Source organism: Miniopterus schreibersii (genome assembly GCF_964146895.1).
Source record: "Miniopterus schreibersii genome assembly, chromosome: 15".
NCBI classification, from domain to species: Eukaryota; Metazoa; Chordata; class Mammalia; order Chiroptera; family Miniopteridae; genus Miniopterus; species Miniopterus schreibersii.
This window is the reverse complement of record NC_138115.1, coordinates 19,499,341-19,522,073: the sequence shown is the minus strand read 5'-3', so window position 1 is coordinate 19,522,073 and position 22,733 is coordinate 19,499,341. Positions and strand designations below refer to the sequence as shown.

Below are 22,733 nucleotides of genomic sequence, written 5' to 3'. Positions count from 1 at the left end.
GGGTTGGCGCTTCTGCCCTGGGCAGCGAAAGAGCCCCTCTTAAGCATTGTCCCTGCCGAAGGAGGTGCTTGGTTGGAGCTCCATGGATTTATTCAGATGTGTTGAGCTCTTAGCTGTTGGATTTGACCTCTGGGGGTATCTGTAGGCTCCTCTCCCCCAACCTAGTGCTCCCCGCCTCTCAAGTTAGATGGGTACTATTTCCAGGTATCGCACAGGCCTGCAGATCCAAAGAGGGAGGAAACTGCCAGAGGTGATTAGAAAGGTCAAGCTCAGGCGGTTTGGCAGCTGTGATTTCACTCCTTCCACAAGCTCAGAGACGGAGCTCACACCCCTCTTCCTCTCCCTTTGGTTCCTCTTCATCTTCCTCTTCCCCAGTGTGGCCCAGAGAAAATGACCAGGGGCTGCCGTCCAAGGTGGACAGCAAAGCCCCAGGTCTTACACTCTCTCGTGCTTGCTTCTCTGGCTGTGACACGAGAATCTCCCATGTGCTTCAGCCTCAGTTTTAGCACATGGGTTGGTGATAAAGACCCAGCTAGGAGGGGACAGTCGTGTTTCCCTGCTGTTTGGTAAGCTGCACACATATCTTAGGGACCTGGCAGGGAGTCAGAGGATCACCATGTGGTCTCCTTTCTCACTCGCCATCACCCCATTTTAATTCCGAGATAAAGAAAAGACTCTCTTTCCTCCATGATCTTTAATTGTTTTTATTTAAATTATGGTCAGCTAAGTCATTACCCCTACAGAGAAAATGGTATTTTCTTGTTACAGTTCCTTAAGCTGAAGAACATGCAGTGCCATCTCTGAGCTCAAGTAACACTGACGTTGAACGTACGGTGTATCGGGCTCTGAGAAGCTTAAGATGCCTCCTTGGAAATGGATATCGACTATATTTAATGTGCTACAATCGCTCAGCAGATAGAGCCACTAACTACTTCAGTAAATTTTATAATGGCTCCTCGTGGGACTCTTACACCTAAGGAAGGATTTACTGCCACAGAAAACAGCTGGGTCATAAGCAAGGCTTTTATGTTCAGAATTTCTCAGACATTCCTTAAGATTTCAAAGGAAGGGTATGCAACAATTGGCTAATTCCCTCAGGTAGAGGTTTGTTGTATAACTCCCCCTCCCCAAGTCCATTTTCTTTTATCATACAAGGAACATTTCTCAAGAAACAATTCTCATCAATGTCTTAAATTTGCTAACTTTTTTTCTCTCCCCAAAAACATTGCATAAATCAGTAACAAAAATATAGAATGGAAACTGCAGGATTGATAACAAAACAAACAGAAAGCAGACTCAGTGCTCACAGACACAGTAGTGCCTAAGTTGTGTGTGTTATGCTTAGTGATAGAGATGCCTCGGGCTATTGGGGTTTAAATACTGAATGCACGTGCTCTCCTGACACAGTCCATAAGAAAATCAGAATGCCACGGTAGGGGGAGGGACTGCTAGACATCCATTTACTTACTATAAACCAGTTCTGACGAAAACAGTTCATGTTCTCTGTGGAGTAGGAGCAGGGGACTAGTCATGTTGGAAATCAGACTGCCTTTAACTTCTAGGTGTGTGTTTGCAGAGATGTGTGTTTAAAGTCCTCACAGTGAGAATTATAGCTTGGTCAATGGAAAAAGTGTCCAGTCTCAGGGGATTAGATGTGAAGCACTTTGACCTGCGAATCCAACTCAGGCTTGGCTCAGATATTGGTAGCTAGGGCTGCAAACTTCCCTGTGGGGCCACTCAGCGAGGAGTCCTATAAAACCCACAGAAGCAGAAGGTGAGAAAGATGGACTGTTTCTCTCTGAAATCAAAAGGCATGTTTGTGGTCCTGGGAAGAGCCTTAAATGCCAGATTTTTGGCAGAGAGGGGCCTCGGTTCTGCCACTGCTTTGGCTGAGAAGAGAAGCCACCAGCTGGGTGGCTGTTCCTTTGTCACTGGCCTGGGAATAAGGTTGATTTAGTATTTTCCACCTGCAAATTTTCAGAGGTGGGAAAGCCATGCTCCAGTTCAGAAGCTCCTCAGCACCGTCGCCCCCAGTGGATTATGTTAGCTGTGGCTTGTGCTGGTGTCTGTGGACTTAGGAGAAAATGGACTTAGTTATAGGCCTTCAGGATCCAACCAGTTCTGCAGGAGAGGATATTCTGCACAGAGGGAGTGACGTGTTGGCGGCCCTTGGCTGGTCCAAACAGCCTGCTGAGTAGATACACAGACACATGAGTCAGCATGAGGCAGATCGGGAGAGCACAATGGTGCCAAAGAGCGCTTTTCCAACCATAACGTGCCTGTGAATCACCTGGAGGTCTTGTTAGAATGTAGACTCTGACTCAGGGAAATTGGGATGGAGCCTAAATTTATGCATTTCTAACAAACCCCAGGTGCTGCTGCTGCTGGCCCTCAGACTAAACATCGAGTACAGCAAGGCGTTCAGGACATTTCTAGAAATTTATAGCACTGTCGAGTTCTGTTTATCACTCCTGGCCTTGACGCCACACTCAATTAAAAGGAGAACTGGCACTTTTACAAGACTATTCAAGCTGTAAAAGTTGAAATAACGGAAACAGACCCAGGTTGGATGTTGTTCTTTGGTTTGAGATACTGAAATGCTGGCCTCAGGTTTCCATTACTTGCTGCATATGGTTAAAGAGAGCTTGTGCAAACATTTTCTCCCCAAGTCAAAATTGTTTACTAAAGCATTCGGAATAACCAAGCTTTCAGGATGGCACAGATTGGTAGAGTGTTTTGTTTTGCATTTCCAGCTACATTCACTAGATAACCTTGGCAATGCATGCTCATTGAAACGGGATTCGGAAACACCTGCCTTCCAATTCTCCATCACAAGACCGATAGCAGAGGCTCCCTCTGCTCAATTCCAGAAAAAAAGATGCTGGGGATGGTCTTGAGAAATGCCCTTCTGTTTATACAGATCAGATCAGCTTCTTAAAAAAAAAAAAAAGTGTTTATATTGATTTTAGAGAAAGAGGAAGGGAGAGGGAGTGAGAGAGAGAGAAACATCAATGAGAGAGAAACATCGATCCGCTGGCTGCCTCCTGCATTCCCCTACAGGGATCAAGCCCACAATCCAGGCATGTGCCCTGACTGGGAATCAAACAGGTGACCTCTTGGGTGGAATGACACCCAACTGAGCCACAGCGGCCATGCAGATTAGCTTTTTTACCAAGTATGCACTCCTGCTTCCCAGGAGCCAGGCAGTGGGTGGGGGTGGCTCAAGGTAAGCTCAAACCTCGCCAAGGAAACAGCAGTCATGGCCTGTGCTACCCACATAGCCCAGGGACCAACCCCATTTTGATAGCTTTCTTTATTGAACAGTTTTAATAATTTGTATGCCCTTAACGAGTTATTCTAAGAACTTTATTTAGCACTTATGCCTAAACTAGCCTGTGAGCCAGGTATTTTACATATGAGAAAACCATAGATCTGGTAACTTGTTCAAGGCCACAGTAGAAATCAAAAGTAGAGCTGGAATTCACACTTGTGTCTGCTCCCAGGTTCTTAACCATTAATAAGCATTTGGGGTTTCACAAGGGACAAGTTATGGGTTGAATTACATCCCCCTCAAAAATGATATATTGAAGTCCTAACTCCTGATACCTGTGAATGTGACCTTATTGGAAGTAGGGTATTTGGGAAGGAGGGAGGGACAAAGAAAAAAGAACGAGACGGGGGAGATGCAGAGGTAGAGAGAGACTGTGTTGTCCTAACAAAATAGGTCATTATGCTGAGTTCAGCCCAAGGGGTCACCAATTTGGGGCTACAGAACTATGTATCCAATAAATGGTATCAAGTCTAAACACTCTGTAAGTACTATTTCATACAATCCACACACACACACATGCAATATGAAAGATATCTTTCATTTTTCATTTTATAGATGTTAAATCTTGAGACCTACAGAGGTTCACTTTCCCAAAGCCACCCAGGTAGTAAAAGGTGGAGCCCAGAGTCCATCTGTCTGATGCTCCCATCTCCTGTGCCTAAGGCTTGTGCCACTTGGGGAGACTGAGGTTGTCTTGGAGAGCCCATTTGTGACAGAGGAGCTGTGGGTACAGTGCCATTTCCTGGAGCCTGGTCACATGTCAGCATGACAGAAATCCACATTTTAAGGACATCACTAACTGTCAAAGGCTTGCACTAGTCTCATGCACCTGCTCAGTTATTTAGTTGCCATGTAGCTCAAGTAGGTGCAGAAAGAGCAAGAATGACATGGACTGTTTTGTTCTTGCTGTATTAACATACGGAAAATGCCAGAATGACTTGTCAGTTTATGCTTTTCATGGACGTACTCACTTAGATGCATTAATCTTTGAAAAGCGATGTGATTTCATAGTCATCGACAAGGGCAATGTTGGTCCTGGTATGTGACACACAGTTGACGCAGCAAGAGATCCCGGGAAGGGTGCTGTGGCCCAGCGTCAGTGGCCTGGTCACTGATTCAGCAGAATGTTCCTGAATGCCCTCTGTGTCTCCGAGGCATCTTGTCTTTGAGAAATCTTATTCTGAATGGAGAGTCAGCGATCTTTCAAGTCACATCACACTCTTGATGACACCCTTAGAGTCTGGGCTACCACGTGCTGTGCTCTAACCTACAGCTCTGACCTCACTCCCTTCCACACTCCTGCTCCCTCATTACACTTGCCGTCTTGCTGTTCTGATGCCCGCCACCTACCTCAGGACCTTTGCACTTATTACTGTATGCTTGCTGCACCCTTGATGCATTGAATGCCTTTCTAGAGATATTTGCATGGCCTTTGTCTTCTCATCTTTCTGCCACATCTCATATGTCACCTCCTCAGGGACACCTTATCTAAAATAGCAACCCCTGGCCACACTCTATGCCCTAAGTGATTTTCTACAAATGGATCTTTTATTTTCCTTTCTTTTCCACTCAAACATAAGCCCTGCATGAGTAAGGATTTATCACGGATACCATTGTGCCTGACACCTGGGCGTCACTCACCAAAGATGGGTTGTGTGAGTAAATGAAACTGGGCAACCACAGAGAAGTGAGAGAGGCAGGTCTGGGCTGTGGGAATGCACAGGAGGGACATTCCAGTCTTAGGTCAGAGAAGTGCTCAGAGACGGAGACAGTAAGTGGGGTGCTAAAGCCAACATAAAGTTGAGGCTGAGATGAGGGAAGAAGGAAGGAAGGTTCTTGGCAGAGAGAGAGGTGTATTTGAGGGGATAAATATTGTTCAGCATGAATGGGGTAGAGATCAGACATTGGGGATTGGAGAGATGAATCTAGGACAAGATCTTTCAAGAATTTTGTCTACCAGGCTGATGAATCCGGACAACTATACGCAGTGGAACAAAGGCCTGAGCCAAGTGAAGGAAAGAGCAAAGCATCTCTTGGTATTTGTCACTTATCTAGGCAGGACCAACACCCCACCTGTCCTCCACCCTATTATTACCTAGGTAGATGCTGTCTAGCCTGGAATATTCAGTTAGGCCTCGGATTTCTCCTCTGGTTCTGGGACTCTGGTTGGCTTTCCGATTTACTCCGTGTGGCACTGTCTGGCAAGGTCCCGGAAACCTGAGTGACAGGGCAAAACAGGGCACCCTGAAATTACCTGTAATGAAAATGACTGGTAATCTCCCATGATTACCGTGTCTGTGAGTGACAGGTCTGCACTTAGTACAAAACCTTTTGCTGCAGCAAAAGTGGGTCCTGTCGGGTTTTCAAGTTTGAGAGGTGGTGGTGTTTTTTAATGAAAATACCTTTGGCAGCATGAATTTGTTTGCCCAGATAATGAGGCTGATTGTGGCTGTTTAATGTACTTTATGATACGCTAAACCTCTTTAAAAAAGTAAACTCAAGTGAGAATGGATGCAATCGTATAATTCTTATACCACAGTATGGAAGGCCAGCATTTAGGTCCCAGAGGTCCCATCCCACAGCCTGTCTGAATTCTTAGAACACCCACAGGGCACATGGAAGAAAGGGGGCTTGGGTCAGGTGGAGGGAGCAGCTAATAGCATCCCAAGGCTGGATTGTGGGAGTGGGAGTAGGAGCCAGGGTAGTTGGATGATCCATCTGCACTGGCCTTTGCTGTCCTCTGTGGATGCAGCTCCCTGCTATGGAGAAAAGGGGTACAGGGATCGTGAAGAAAACTCCTCCCACCTAAAGGTCTCCAAACCAATGCCGGGGTTTGAGAAACACTAAGCTGCGTGTTGGAAGCACACGTTTTCAAACTTGTCCAGAACCCTAACTCAAATGAACCCTGCTTGGCAACCCAAACACACAACAGATGAAGGAGAAGTTGCTCTGGTTGATAGAGGGAGGAGCCCACTGGGCCACCCCAGCCCTGTACTCCCTGGGCCACTTCATGATGCTCCGATGTCATTTTTAAAACATGGTGCATAAACTGGATGCACACAAACATCTAAAAATTAAACAGGTTAGATGCATTTATATATAATTATATTTTCATATTTATATTTAAATGGATTTTCTGAGATGGAAGTCCAACCTAATTTACACCTAACTGCACACTAACCCACTTCTTGCCCCTGGCATTTTCATACCAGGCTGCTGAGTGAGCTGGGGGATATTATCTGACCACAGATCATCAGGCATCATACTCTCACAAATGAATTGTTTCCACCCTCCCCTACTGCCCTCAAATTCTCCATTCAAATCAGGCCTGGTCATCTTCCAGGCAAATTCCTCTGCTCCTGTGAATGGAAGCTTGGGCCAGCTCTCTAAATTCCCTCAATTTCCTGTTCCTGTAGCTATGAACTTAAATGTGCTATTCTTAGCTGCTTTCCCTCTCTCTTATCTGACAGACTGCACTCCTACCCTATCTACTCCTAGTCGGTGTTTGAGACTCAAATCCCATGTCACCTCTCCCAGGATGTCTTCCCTGACTTCCCCAGGCAGAATTAGTTCCTTTCTCCTTTCTGCCCCTATAGCACTCTGCACTCCACACAATCAACCATCCTACCATCTTTTTAAGTTGTTGCCATATTTGCTTAATGACTGTACTATTACTTGTTCACTGCTTTCTGCATACCAACTTAAAAAAAAACTAGGGCTTATTCTCGATAACATTATACATGCAAGTGTGTGTTTAAAATTAAACAGACTAAAGAACACCAACACAAAAACTAGATATGTGTTATTGGGATTGAAGGTTACAAAAAGGAAATCAGATTTGGTGAGCAAATAAAAAAGATAGAGAAGAAGCTTGTTGGATCCTATGAAGTCTTATAATCATGTGAAATTATCCAAGATGAGTGCTCCCTGAGATTCCCAATTTTCTATTATAAACACCGAAACTTCCATTTTCTGAATTTGGAAGTCAATAAAAAGCTTGCTTTACAAAGTGTGGAACATAAGAAAAATTGAAACCTATACAGCGATGAGCTCTTACTGTGGTGCTTACAGGGACTGTCGACTCTGCAAAGAATAGTCAAGAGGCAGGAGGGTGGAACCAGGAGCATGCGGCCCAGGGGCCCACAGTCAAAGCACTTACCCGTGGTTCTGTCTTGGCTAGAGAGCCTGTAAGGGACAGAAAAGATCAACTACTCAGAATCTCTGTAGCAGAGGCAGTGAGTGTCAAATTAGCTCCTAGGAATGCTTCAGAGGCATCTGGCCTAAGTGATTTTGGAAATTTCTGGTGGCCGTAATGAGTCCACCATCTGCTGGGTGTCTTGCAAATAATATGTTCATCCTGATTTAAAATAGATGGCTTCAATAAAGGAAATAGATGGCATAGAAGCAGCTATGCCAACTTAACATGGTGCTCTCGATTATCACACCATCATTTAGGCATTATGTCAAGTGTCGGTCTCCATGGAAACGGCTCGATTTTTCTGAATGGCAAAGGATATGCAGTCGTCCTGCTAAACAGGAGACCGTCCGCCTCTCGGTTTCCTTGCGCTGTCTCCTCAGGTAGGTGGAGGGAAGACCATAGCGTCTGGCTGGTGACCTGACTCAGTGGGCAAGAAAGAGCTAAACCAAGATGCCTAGAACTTGGAGAAAGACTAAACTGCTGAGATGGAGACCAGCTTCCATTTTAGGCAATCTCAAAAATCCACGTTTCCCCCCAGATGACCACAGGGAGTAGGATTTTGAGTCCAGCCAGGGAGAAAAGAGAAATTCTTAGAAGCAGCTTTTTACCTAACAGGTATAAAGCTAGTTGTGGCCATGGTAGAATCTGACCTGGGTTTATTTGATCTGCCGCTTATAAGAAAAATAGCCTATTTCTATAACCTTATACTCCCACTTCAGTGCAATACTGACTGTAACTCCATTTCCACTATTGGTCCATAAATCATCAATTTTTTGATGTCATTGGAGTACTATGTAGTAAAAAATTTAACCTTGCCCCCAAAGATGTCACTTCATGCATATAATATGAAATATCTGTCCATGGAAGCAAGCTCAAGTTTTCATGAAAAAAAATTGAAAATGTTAGGGTTTTTAAAAATTTCATTTTAATTCTCATCTGAGGATATCTTTTCACTGATTTTTAGAGAGGGAAAAAGAGAGAGAGAGCAGGCAAAACATGGAGATTCCTCAAAAAATTAAAAGTGGAATTGCTGTTTGACCCAGTGATCCCACTTCTAGGAATATATTTCAAGAACCCTGAAACACTAATCAGAAAGGACATATGCACCTCTATGTTCAGAGCAGCGCAATTTACAATAGCCAAGATCTAAAAACAGCACAAGTGCCATCAGTAGATGAGTGGATAAAAAAGCTGTGGGACAATTATACCATGGAATACTACACAGCTGTAAAGAAGAAGGAACTCTTACCCTTTGGGACAGCATGGAGGGACCTGGAGAGTATTATGCTAAATGAAATAAGCCAGTCAAAGACATATATCACATGATCCCACTTATAGGTGGAATTTAATGAACAAAATAAACTGACAAACAAATAGGTCAGAGACATAGATGCATCAAATAGCCTGGCAAATCTCAAAGGAAAGGGGGGCAGGAAGAGAGCAACCAAAGGGCTTATATGCATATATGCATAACCCACGGACACAGATAACAGTGTGGTGAAGGCCTGGGTGGGGGGGCAGGAGTGGGACGGGGGGGATGGAGAACATCTGTAATACCCTCAACAAATAAAAATAAATTAAAAAATAGACTTTAACGTTGGACTAGTATTTGCATTAGTTTTGCTACTATCTTCCTCATTTGAACTTTTTTATTTTTGTATTGTCATAGTGACATGAAAAACAGAAGTGGTTTTGTACTCAGACTGTCAACGATGTCGCACACCTTTCTCCCCCTAATTATTTAGGAGCCGACGTACTGTTAGCAGCTAGATGAAAATCTGCAGTCTGCAATTAAGATCAGTATCTATGACAGTGTAAATGGGGCTTGAATACTTCATTATTTGTCTTTTTATTACTTTAGGTGCTTTAAGCCATTGCACTTGCAAGAAAACCTAAAATACCTGGTAAGTGAAATTACAACTTGCCATATTTTTATGTTTTCTGCTGAGACAGACACACCTTCAGATAGCACTGGCCAACTGCATTATGCCAAGTGTTCACATTCACTATGTAATTCAATTCTACGATGACTCGGTGAGGTCCGATTAATGTGCTTATGTCTAGTGGGCTCACATTTCTCACAGGAGCCAGATTTTAAAGTCAGCGTGCTCGGGGAGGGCTGGGCATGGTCCAAATTCTCCTTCACAGTCTATTCAATCCACATTATCCAGAGTGGGGTCCAACACCCAGGAGCTCCTTAGAAATGCAGTGTCTAAGCAGCCCAGTGAGCCCAGGCCTCCATTTTAACAAGCCCCCGGGTGATCAGGTGGATATTAAAATTTGAGAAGCGCTGCCTCACATTGTTCATTAATCAGGAAGGCCTGCAACTATGGAAGCTGAAGAGGCCAGTTCCTCCCTTGGACTCTGCATTTTGGCTGGGGCCTCACTGTCCCCTGGGGGTGGAGGCCTGGCTCTCGGCTGGCTGAGCAGGGAAAGCAGGAAGAGCAGTCTCTCTGCTTCCCTTCCTCGCCTCCTCCCAGCCTCTTTTTCTGTAGAATCCGTGGGTTTGAGCTCCTGTTAGTTGAAAATGCATGCATCGCCACTCCTACGGTATGTTATACGCCAGCTCAGAGAGGGATTGCCATCTACCTGGGCCAGGGACTGTGCCAGGGGGTGGGGATACATAGTCAAGAAGGGAAACCCAGCTGCCATCATCATGGAGCTTGGCGTCGGAATATGTGTGATTGGACAGGATAACTGGCAGGCCTGCGTGACAGAGAGAATGCTGCGCTCCGATCAGCGTAGGGCTCAGTTTCCAAGTAACTCTAGTGAGCGCCTTCTGTTAGGAATCCCTGCAAGCTGACCCTCCAGTCCAGGCTAAGCGGGCATCTTCAGGGTGAGGCTACACCGGTGGTAGGAGCCTCCAGCTCTCGCCGAGGCCAGAAGGGGTGGGTGCAGTCAAGGCAACCGGCCCCAGGCCTCCAGTGGCCAAGGAGAAGCAGTAGCGCTGAGAACGGAAGCATCTTCTGGAAAAGGCTGGGCAGCGTGCCAGGAAAGGTCCTGTTTGCTGCTCTGCCAAAGCCTCTCACTACTGCACAGTCCCAAGCACGTCTCGGGCTGCTTCTGTGCCAACCCAAGCTCGGTATCAGCAGTCCCCAAATAGTCAACAGTGTCACGCTCCTGTTCCATGCAGGAAAGGGGGTGGAAATGCTTCACTTTGCTGCCCTCCTGGGACTGTATCAATTGCACTTTCTGGCTGCTCCCTTTCTGTTCTGTTAACATCTGTCTTGGAGAAGAAAGCCTCCTCACTTCTGAAGGGAAGGAAGGAGTCACCCATGAAATGAGGGCTCATCACCTAACCCTGTGATGCGGATTTCTTCCTGACATCTTATAATTACTTACATTCACGCCAGCTGTTTGCTGTCCTCAGAACGCCACAAGACATTGCTCCGCGCGCCCCTTGCCCACCCCAGCAATGCTTGGCAGGTGTTTGGGGTTTGATGTCTGCATGCCTTTCATCAGCGCCCAGGCGGGGCTTCCTTGGCTGTTCTGCCGCAGGGTGACTGCTGTATAATGACTTATCATGTTCAATCAGAATTTGCAACTTGCCTCCGAACAACAGGACAAAGCCCGTATTACAGGCCATTTATGACTAAATCTATTTACTATTTATGAAGAATCTAAAAGCTTAGCAGTCTTCTTCAAAGACAAACTGTAAAGCTTGAAAAAACTCCAGCTGTTTCAAATTTCAAGTCATTAGCAGAATGCCTGAGCTAGACTTAAGCGTTCTACTTGAGTATCTTTTTTAAAACAAACCTGTTGAAGACAATGTTCTCTATTACGTATTTTTCCCACTACAATGCGAGCTGAGGGCCTGTTACTCCCAGGAGAACTGCTGATGCAGAGAGACTTGGCTCCCACCGGGGCAGCCTCCGGTCCTCCCAGCTGCCAGAGGTCACAGTGCGATGGGCTGTGGGGGTCAGATTTCTGCCTTGAGTTGAGGGAGGGTCATAAAGTAGCCTACAATGAAGGCAGATTATTTTCTTATCTGCACACAAGAGTTCCAAGGTAGGTCTGATCTCCCCAAAGTCCAGAATGATTCTCTTAAACATCGGATGGGAAGGGATACCAATTACTGAATGTGAGCCATGGATCAGACTACATCCTGAGACCTCAGCTTGTGCCATCTCACTCAACCTCAAAAGAATGTGGTTGATGAGGGGCTTCAAATCGCCATGCTGCCAGATGAGGCAGCCGCGATAGGACGATGTTGGTGTCAGTTATGCCATGTCTCATTCGAAAGCCCTTGACTCTGACCCTAGGCTGGCTATTTGTCAGAGATGCATTGTTTGTTTGTTCTGGGATCATAGAACTTTTCATGGGCAATCGAGTTATTCTTAAGAGAAATCCACCTTAAAAACTATGATGTTGGCCTGGCTAGGCGTGGCTCAGCGGTTGAGCATTGACCTAGGATCCAGGAGATCGAGGTTCAATTCCCAGTCAGGGCACATGCCCAGGTTGCAGGCTTGATCCCCAGTAGGGGGCATGCAGGAGGTAGCTGATCAATGACTCTCTTATCATTGGTGTTTCTCTCTCTCTCTCTCTCTCCCTGAAATCAATAAAAACATACTTTTTTAAAAAATAGAAATCTCTTTAAGGACTTCAGGGCTAAATAAATTCAGAGTTGTCCTACTGGGTAGCTTGCGATAATTGCATAAGTATGCGTCAACTCTCTTTGCCTACAAAAGGCCATGACTCATGGCCCACTGAATACAGGAAAAAAAGAAATATTCACCCAGCTTTTTATTTGGTGGTGTCATGGAGATGCAGGCTTAAACAAAAATGGTGCTATGTTTTCCGCTCCAATAATAGAGTTCAGCAATTAGCATCATCTTTATTTAGTCTGCAACGCCAGTCTGGAAGTTCTCTTGAGAGAAGACCTTGAAATAGCTTCCCACAGTGCTAGCAGACAGACAGAGATGACTTCCTGGGAACGTGGTGAATGCTTCTGGTGTGATAAACCTGAATGTACATTTTCAAAAAAAACAGTCTTTTAATATCCTGAAAAATACTCTGCAGCGTGATCGCCATCACATCAACACCATATTGCGTGTTGATTATCAGGCAGGATTTTCAACACAAGTTCCCAACCCTGGGTGTGCATCAGAATCCCTGGGGAAGTGAGTTCCATAGGCATGACATTTTGATGAACACCAGGGTGGGGAACAAAGGATTTAAATTAGACCAAAGTATAAAATCAAATGCATTTCAGATTTCTTCTTGGCATATTTCCTGCATAAATAGGATTTTAAGATTGGTCCTTGGTATTTCCTTACGTATCTGGTACTAACAGGTGGTAGTAGTTGAACGTAACCTCGTTGTGATGGTGAACACGCTGCTGCATTGATGCCTGAAGTCAGGGAATATGTGCTGGCTTATGAAATTAAATGAAAGCTAAGTGTGTCTAAATGTGGTTTCCCAAGTGGCTCCTCTGAGAGTGCAGTAAAACTTTGACTTTAAGACACTGTTGCTCCACAAAATGATGAGTACTAAACAGATTGAAGACTAGACAGGAGAGGTATTGATATTTCAACTTGAGAATCCTGCAGGTTTTTTCAGACAAAAAGTCAGAGGCAGATGGGTTACATGACACTCTCAGACTTTATTGTGTATGGTACAGAAAGAGAATGGGTACAAGGGATCGCAGGGCAGAGGATCAGATTGGAATCTCCAAATTCTTCCCTAGAGGGAACACAAGCAGAAAAATCCAGTTAATTTAGGTGACACCGTAACAACACTGCTGCCTAACACTGAACACCTACTGTGCCAAACTCTGGTCTAAGTGTTCTGCTTTTCATAGTCCCCACAACTACCATGATAGCCACCATGTGTCCTGAGGCACAGGGAGGTGAGTCAGCATTCAGTCTGCTTGGCACAAATGACAGAGCCTCAGCGGCCCATCGCCTGTTTCCCTTTGCTCTCCTTTACATGGGTGTCAGGTAGGAGCCCCCATTAGTATTACTGTCCCTGCTACTTGCCCCAGAATAGACTAAGAATTCAGTACTCGGGAGGAGACTGGCTTTCTCAGGGTTGCATCACAGTAGGAATCTCTGCCCGGTTTGGTGGCATCGATGTCATTCTTAAAGCCCCAAGGAAAGGTTCCAATGGGCCAAGATCCCGGGACTTGCTTTAGTGTAATTTTTCATCTCGGAATATTGAGAGGACATTGCTGGTACTTGATGAGGACCACCCAGGACTCAGCCCATCCTGGAAACTGGACAAGGTTTGTCCCATTCACTGACTGCACTGGTGGGCTGCGTAGCAAAGCCTCCCTAGGATACTCGGAAGGGTGCAAAAAGATGACTTGCCTTGGACAGTCGCCTGCCGGGGGCCCAGCGCAGATGGTCGGTTGTGGTTGCACTTTTCACCTGAATGGAAACAACAGCTCAAGTCTCAGTCTGGACTTTGGCAAACCACGGGAAATTAAAATGCAAATGAAATTTGAAAACATGACAAAAAATGAGGGAAGGAGGAATTAAGTTCCGAGAACGAAAGCCTAGCTTTTTTCATGCTAATCCTAGGTGGCCAGCTTAATCAGATTTTTAGCTAACACACATAATGAGCCTCGTGGCCAGTTTCTTTATCCAGCTTTGCTAGGATGAAAGCAGAGAGAAGAAACAGGTGATGAAGCTGTGGTGGGAATTAGCTTTTCACATTTATGTGGGGGAAAGTGTCATTTTTAATGTTACCAAATCCTCTTCTGAGTTCCATGTTCTTTGCTTAGGTTCCCATGGCAAACTCGATCACCTTACACAGAGGTGGAGTCTGCTTATAGCCATCAGTATATGATGATTTGTGATCTTAACTGTGAACTGGCTACACTCAGCCCTGGACCACCAGTAGGCCTCGATTACGTTTTTCAATGGATTTCAATGAATTTTTAATAGTTAAACATTTCCAGCTCTAGAAGGCCTTGTTCTCTGAGGCAGGAACTATACTCTTTAATTTTTCAGACCTTCAAAAGAATCCAAGAGTAAGTGAAACAGCATCAGTATCCTTATCATTTGTGGTATCATGAAGGCAGAAAAAAAATGAGGGTCCATCCCTCACTCCAAAATGGCCCTGAAATCAGATGACAATTTTCAACATGAAGCCCTGGAGGGCCTTACTCATCCTCAGAAATCAACTGATAAGGACAAGAAATGCCAGTCAGATAGATTCTGTAGGCTGAAACATTCTGTCCTGTTCGACTCAGTTTCAGAAAGGCTTATTAGAAAGGACTCTGGCCACAAGACCCGAGTTCAGGCACCCACTGTGCCACTCATTGGCGTGTGTGTCCGGCACCTGGCTACACAGCTCTGAGCCGGTTTCCTCTGATGGGAAGTGGGGACAGGAAGATTTGTTTAACGGATGACTGAGCACTTTGTAAGTCTGTAGCAATAGGGATAATATTGGGCAGTTACCATCATTGAGATTGGTATTGTTGTTGTTGTTATTAAATTTCTCTGAAGAACCATGCCAGGCCCTTTGAAGACTGACATGAATGAGCCTGGCCCTCCATGGACTTCTCTATTTGAAGGAAGCTTGAAAAATACCAAACTTCAAAGTGTCCACGAAGATCTCTGTGAGGTTTTGTTAATTGATTTTGTTGTAGTATCCTGGTCTCAAAAGGAAACCAAATGTGTTTTCACAGGCAAAGATTAAGGGACTCTATTGCACTCAGTCATTCTTCTATCACTCAAGACATATCCCAGAGCTGTTATTTGTACTCGAAATGCTCTTCAGCTTGCCAGCCGGCCTGAAGTTACCTGTCGAAGCTAATCACATGGAGTGGTTCATATATCAGTGGTATGAGCCTGGCTGTCCCACAGCAGCCTGGCTGAGTGACTGATGGCCTGCTCTGTCGATTTTACAAAGACAAAAACAATTAATGAGCCATCGCAAGACCACAGTGAACCATCTCAAAAACAGGGCTGGTTGTACAGCTAGAGGAGAGGTCACCTGACTCCATGGGCAACCTAGATGTCACCCTTTCCAACTCTGATGGCTTATGGTAGACAATAAATTAACCACAAAAACAGGAGAAAGGAAAGCCAATTAAAACAAAGACAAGCAGGGACTAACAATGCTGCCCTGTGTCCACACAGCCTTTTATCAAGGAGGGCTTTCATGTATATGTTCCCATGCCATCTCCATGGTATCCCATCAAGGACATTTGTCCCTACCTTATCCAAGAGGAAGCTGAAGATCAGAGAGAATGTGACTTAGAGGCCCATGAGCCGATGAAGCTATGCTACCCCGAGCATCAGAGCCAGCATCAGCACCCTGATGCAGTTTTTCTTATTCCTTAGTGGCCAGAGAAAAGAAACAGGACACACAAGGTCATAACTGACACTTGGGCCAACACTTACAGCAAGTGGGATTACTGATCCGTGTCCTGTTCTCCTAAGTGCTTGGGTCAGCTCAGCAGGAACAGGCTTTGAAGACATGTCCCCAGTCCTCTCTATGCAAAGCTGGGGTCCTGTGAGGTCACCCTGAAAGAGGGCAGAGATATAAACGTAATTCAAAACTAATTTTAAACTTGAACAGGAAAAAAAATAATGAGAATATTCATGTGGATCATTAAGAGAAATAATGATTACCTTTGATTCCTAGAGAAAGTTATTTTATAAAGCATCCAAGTTCCAGTGCACAGCCAAAAAAAGAAAAGAAAAAGAAAATCCGCGAAGCTGAAACATGTCCTTAGGAGGCAGAGATAAGAGTCACCATCACTTGAGTCCAGAGAAGATGCTCATTCACAGTAATTGGGAGGAAGAAAGATTGTAGAGATTAACTGACCTTGGTTTAGGACACACAGTTTCTTTACAAATGCAAATGACACTTGGGGCCTAAAAGACAAAATCTGTCTTTAGTGCCAGCCTCTCAGAAAATGCATGTAATAATCAGAAAACCACCATTGATAGTTTGTTTTTACAGAACGAGAAGCTATAGCCATTTCTAGTGGTAACTTTGAAGTTCTCATGCCCTTTGAAAGAAAAATGGTGCAGATATTCGTGGTCTATAACAGAAATAGGCATAAAACTTGGCTGGTTTTATACCTGGGGTTTGCTCATCAAAGGAGACATCAATTACACAAGTGCAGATGCAGCACTGACGGGCAGTTTTCAGAGTTGGACATAATCACTGCAGCACAGAGATGAAGCTGTGACATCAGGGTCACATATTGCCTTCTCGGGGCAGTGTTTGTGACCCTCGAGGTCTGATCTAGAATACAATTCCACTTGCTGAAGCTGTAGACTTAGTATTTTCTTATTAATAAATACTTATTAGATGTTTACAATGCATGCAGTGCGTTCTAGGTAAGGCTGTGGAATGTGAGGTTGTTCCCCATTCCACGTACATTTTCCGAGAGCCTAATATTTGCCAGGCCCTATACTAAAGGCGCAGGGATGAAGGCGACTGGGTCCTGCTGTGCCCAGGCTGCTTCCTGTGTGTCATCCCCTGAACCTATCTGCCTGAAAACCTAATGCTTCAGCCGCACAGAGCTGCTTCCTAGCCCTAGGACAGCATATTCTTATGTTCTGCTGCCAGTTGGTTTCCTGAGTTTAGTGTCCTTTCTTGATGGCTGCCTGGAATCCTGCATCTTTTACAACCAACTCAACACCTCCTGGGTGATGCCCTCCACACGTAGCTCAGTAGCACTTGGTACAGTCCTCTCCTAGGAGCCCCTGTCACTCTGAATTATAATTGCTTACCTTGAAGTCTATCAGACCTGGGCTCCCTGAGGGTATTGTCCACTTCTGTTCCCAGCTCCTAGTCAGTTCAGGGCTGGCCCAGAGGAACAGGGCTCGACAAATGTTTCTTTGACCCAACTTAAGAATCCTGGCCAGATGGTGCGGTGACATGCTTACATGTAAAACTTGACACAGTTTTCACGACTTTGGCGTATGGTGTGTGTGTGTTTTTATGCTGAGAACTAGTAGGAATCCCAGCCACGTGGAATTTCATCCCACTCTTTAAGTTCAACTGAATGGCAGAACAGAGATGGCAAATATTAATTGGTTTTTGAGGCTGCTGAGATCTCAAATCCCGATGAGAGAAATGATGGTATTTCACAGAGCTATTAGGCAGAAAGAAATATGCCAAAAAGATTTATAGCTGTGTTTATTTCTAAAGTGATTTCGTGTCAGAGGTCAGGTAACATATACTTTTTGCTATGCTGTACTTAGAGTTTCAATATGGGTTTTAAATTGAGGGAGTCTCCAGTTAACACAGAAATACCACCCTAAATGTTAAAGAGGAGGGAGAGTCTCAACATGATACAAAAAGCTGGATTGTACAGTTCCCAAAACTTAAAAATGTGAAATGACCCCATTATAGCAATTATAGAAAATGAGAGATTAATTTTTTATAAAACTATTTAATAAATTAATGAAATGTCAATAATATTATAACCAGTGTACTTGCTTGGAAGAACATACCCTGTAAAAAAATATACTCAGGGCTGTTAAATGTCCCTATTTGCTGAATTAAATTCTTAAAGTTTTTAAATCAGAACACCATCCTGTGGTTTGAAAATTTACCTCCTAACAAAATAATCTGTTTCCTGACCTAGTATGATACCAGATTAATTGGGCTTTTTTTTTTTCTTAATTACATTTAAAGTAAATGTGACTAGATTGATAACACTGGGAAGTTTTAAAATTTATAAACACTCAGACAAAGGATGCAGGTGGTGTCGATCTTATGGCTGCCAGGCCCACAGTGCTTGTCAAAGACGAGTGCAGGGTATGGGATGCGTTTTCCACCCAGGTTGGGTTCTGTTCTGTCTCAGTTTGAACACGCTTCTTTCCAACTCTAACAAGCAGGAATTGATTTGTCATATAGTGTGCCTTTGTTGGGGCATGGGGGCTGAAACTTAAGTCTTACTAACATAGTAGTATGAAGTTTACTCTTGAACCTCTAGATTTTCCTTTACTGTTTTGTCTCCCTGAAAACAACCTTGTAGAAACGTGTTTGAACACACATCATGAAGCTTCTTTCATTGTGCTCCAGGCTTTCCAGTCTCATTGTAACCCACAGCAGGTGGTGCACTCCCTTCTTGGAATAGACTTAACTTAGAATGAAGTTCCATTCCCCATTATTTTTAAGTAGCTATGTTAGATGTTTCTCATTAATTTTTAAAGCTGCCTTTAAATGGGTGGAAAAGGAGAGCACCTAATCAAAACCCTTGAAACAAGACAATCCTGGCAAAAAGTTTACTTCTAAATAGCACATCCTAAAAGTATTTTTTAACTGAAAGATTGACTCAGAACCATTTTCATCTTACACCCTTTAAACCCAAAGACACCAACTTAGAAGAAATCTAAAGAGAATTTTTAATGGATTGAGATTAAATCTATCATTTTTACCCAGGGAAAATTCCTTCTCATTTATTCCGAGGCAGCCTCCTGGAAAATGACTATTAAAGTGATGAGCTGCAGTATTTTGACAGGCACTTGTACTGCAAAAACTTGAAATCTCACTGGAATATGGTTATATAGTCACTGGGAGCAGAGAATGCCCTATTTAAAAACTAGGACAGATTGTGTTGATATGGCATAAGGAAATCACTATGTGAACAATACATCCCAAATTAAAGACTGAGCTGCTGGCATCCATCTAAAATCAACAGAAAATGTAATTACTCTTTGAAAGCACTCTTGTCTTGTCTTACAGTGCTAAATGGATTTAAAAGAACAAGATATTATTTGTACGCAGAATACCATTTCACAACCAAAGATGGAAGAAACATAGCAATGATCTAAGTTCCATGAGAGCAACATGGAAAAGAAGGACCATCCCACATAAGAACCAACGTTCCCCCACTCCCATGATATGACCTCTGTGCTTTCTCTCTGGGAATCCCTCCAGGGATAGGTCTATTTTATAAGCTCAGTAGGAGGCTTAGAGGAAATCAAAAGGGAATCTTTTATTCAAAGCCACCACATGATTTTAGTAACTTGACTCCAGGTTTTCCACTGTTTATCTTCCCACAGTTTGGAATAGCCTGCCTGCAGCTGGACAGGGCCGCTTGCCGAAGCAAGCGCTGTTTTCCACTCTGTTGTAATATTTCTTAGGCTGAAACAGGGAGGTAATAATATGAATGCTAATATTATTGCGTCGTATAGATCCTTTAGTGAGAGTCCAAAGTAATACGTAAGCATCAATGGCGAACCAGTTATTATTCTTATGGCAGCTCATTCCATGTCCAATTCACACATCACACCATTCACCGTTTTTTAAAAGCCATTAGTTTGAATACCATCGGTATTTATTGGTAATTCTTGGGGTTGACTAATGTTGAAACTCATTTTTAGACTCTTGTAGTCTTTTATTGAACCTTTCCCAGCTCTGTGAAATGACCGAAGTCGGCTCAGTGTTTTTCTAAGGCAGAACTATGGCCACAAATCATCTTCCATACCTGGTCAAGCTCAGCCAGCAAACCTGTTTTCCTTTCTTTGCTGCAAAGAACAAATCAGGACCATTTGGGGTTTAAGATGGTTGGGATGTTCATTGCTTTTTGAATGAATACATTTCTGGGGGGGGGGGTATACATTTCTTTGAATGTATTTAATAAAAATAAACCAGAACAAAGATTTTGACTGGATTTGTAAAACATGCCCCCCCCCCCCCAAGTTTTTGAAATTGCCTACTAAAACTAGAGTGTGAAAAGTTACATTTAAAAACAACCTTCCACCATGGGTAGCGTTAAACTAGAACATATATCAGAATCACCGGCACCGATTCTGCCATCGCTGGCTACCTCTTCAGGAAAGACGAATGCGCACCCGCTCATATGGATGATCTCCAGAAAATGCACCAGGCGCATGACTCAGAGCAGGCCCCGTACCATGCTTAGCTAACAGATCCTCTTTGAAAACACGCTTCTTCATGTAAATCGATTTACAGGTAGTCATGCAAAATTTTCATGGGAACATTTCTAATTCTCAGTAAAGACAAGAACACACAAATAAATAAAAATTGGATTTTTTCTTACCTTTTGGAAAGCAGGCAAAAGCTATACTGTTGGTGGGATAGTGTACCAAGTAACAGACTTTTGTACACTCTTTCTTACTGGTGGTATACAGTCTACAGGAAAAGTAAATATATAGGTATGTATAAAATAAATGTTCAAACAATATTCCTTTTTATTTTTATTTTTTCCCCCTTTTGGAGAAGAAGCTGCAATAGAGACCACAGGCATCATGCCCACTCTCTGAGTGGGTTCAACAGGCTTTGGTAGACCAGTTCATCACAATTCAGGTACCTCTGAACATGGGGGTACCGGTGCCCCTTGGCTTAAGGCAGTTTGGCTTTGACCTGCTTGAGGAGGAGCCGCTGCGGGAACCAGCCCCCAGATAAGTTATCTGCCTGGTCAGAGTCCTTTCCCTCCTGTGCCGCCCCTTTTCCTGCGGGCCTGCTCCAGGCTTGCTGTCAGCCTGCGCGGTTAGTCCGGAGGGCGAAGCAAAGAACATAATGCTGGGAATGCCAGGGGGCCAACAGATGAGCAGCACAAAAACGAAACAAAGACCATCACAAGCTTGCACAGCACAGCCACGCGTTCCAGCATTTTCTAGGCACGGTTAGTCAGGGAGGCTTAGCGCACATCCGCTTTCCAGCAGTTTTCTGCGTGTGCTTTTAAATCAAGTATCCTTACAATGACAGTTCAACTATTTTATGTAATAATTGCCTTCTTTGAGCATAGCACAAATTATATATTTTCCTTACCACACATGCAAAGATGGTAGTAAAGAAAAACAGCAGCAGAATACAAATTTATATGTAATATATCTCACTTTGACTTTTCTAGTTTGGACGCAAATTCTTCTAAAATAAATAAAGCGTGCTTCACCATACAATATGCTCACCCGCGTAAGCTAGTCTTTTATGCGGTGTATGTGTCCAGCCTGTATCTCAGGGACATTTACTCAGTCACACATCCCCACATTCAGGAAGGGAGTGTGTCCCAAGCTGCCCACCTGCCTGACATCTCAAGTTGCCACTGACCTTCCAGAGTAAACTAACTCTCAAGAGCCCAGGAACTTCAGCAGCTTCTCTGCACTGCCTGGGATGTTAGCTTAGACAATGGACGGTAGTTTAGGACAAAGGTAGCTTAGGGTTGCTGGTCACGATGCACTGACATCGTCTACAAGGACAGCGCCCGACGAGAGGCTGAGTCACGGAGCATCTTCTGGTTCTGACCTGTCCAGTGAGGGGTCGTTATCACCCACTCATCTCAGTAAACTCACGCTGCCTCAGTTACTAGATCCATCCAACTAGAAAAGGGTCTTCATGGCCATCGATAAGCCAAGTCCCAAGCACAGTCAAGTCCTCCTGCTTATCTGGCATCTATACATTTGCCGTGAACATACATCTGCCGAGTCAACAATAGGAAGGCACCTGGCACCATGCCCAGTTCAGAATGCAGAGCGAGAACCAGAGTTCAAGGTCGTCTTAGAAAGGAGTGTGGAGAAGGCGTCACGGTAACCGGGCCTAAAGCTATCCAAACTGGGTCAGGCTCTCCCCAGCCTCTAGCAACAGAAATCTTGTTTGTATAAATAAGAGTTCCGTAAGTTCTGAGCTTACCCCTTCTACCCCCTCCTGTTTTGCAGCCAGTGCAGAAAACCAACAAGCATCAGAATATCTAATGTTCCTCGTAAACAGATCCTCTTTGTTGATTCCATACAGAGTTTTTCTTTCAAACGATGGTATTTTAACTGAAGATGTAACCTAAGAGGAAAAGTGAACCCCTTGGGGGGAAGTCAGGCTGTGCCAGGGCAGTTTTGATGTCTGCTCATAGGGAGCCAAAAAGCGAATTTGTTTGTTCGCAGACATGTAGTTGCAGTGTGGAGCTGGGTGGGTAGAAGCGCATGCACCAGGTGGCAAGCTGCAGTGAGGGAGCAGAGCTGTCAGAAATGAAAACACCGAAGATCGAAACACATCGAGACTGTGTTCAGAGCCACAAGGAACTAGGGTAGATTTCTGTTTCATTATTTACTTTGTAGCTCATTCTATCAACTGGACTCCTCCAGTCCCCTCCCTCGGAGAGCAGTGTGCAGACTGTCCCCTTTGGAAGGACACATTGCTTCTCCAAGGGCCTGGGCTGTGCTTTTGTTTCTGTTTAACTAGACAGCTTAATTTCAGGAACTAATTTATTTGAGATAATTTGAGCTATACTGTCATTAAATAAAATATAGTAATAATGTTCCCTTGCACAAGAAT

The 22,733-nt window shown here is 44.2% G+C and overlaps 1 protein-coding gene and 1 long non-coding RNA gene across 3 annotated transcripts in view; both read right to left on the bottom strand.

The window, feature by feature from the left end:
• Nucleotides 1–22,733, bottom strand: part of GRM7 (glutamate metabotropic receptor 7) — a 673,384-nt gene that overhangs the window by 21,121 nt on the left and 629,530 nt on the right. Inside the window, exon 10 of one of the 2 annotated variants that reach the window (XM_081159173.1) lies at nucleotides 20,509–20,600. The exons of the other annotated variant lie outside the window; for it this stretch is intronic. Coding sequence (XP_081015299.1) covers nucleotides 20,530–20,600 — 71 coding nt within the window. The 3' untranslated portion in view covers nucleotides 20,509–20,529. The remainder of the gene's footprint in view (nucleotides 1–20,508; nucleotides 20,601–22,733) is intronic. 2 annotated transcript variants of the gene reach the window in all.
• On the bottom strand, nucleotides 13,109–19,972 carry LOC308567519. Its single transcript, XR_014000319.1, has 4 exons — nucleotides 16,112–19,972; nucleotides 15,881–16,003; nucleotides 13,838–13,897; nucleotides 13,109–13,211 (listed from the first exon to the last, which is right to left on the bottom strand). It is a non-coding gene; the product is annotated as an uncharacterized lncRNA (long non-coding RNA).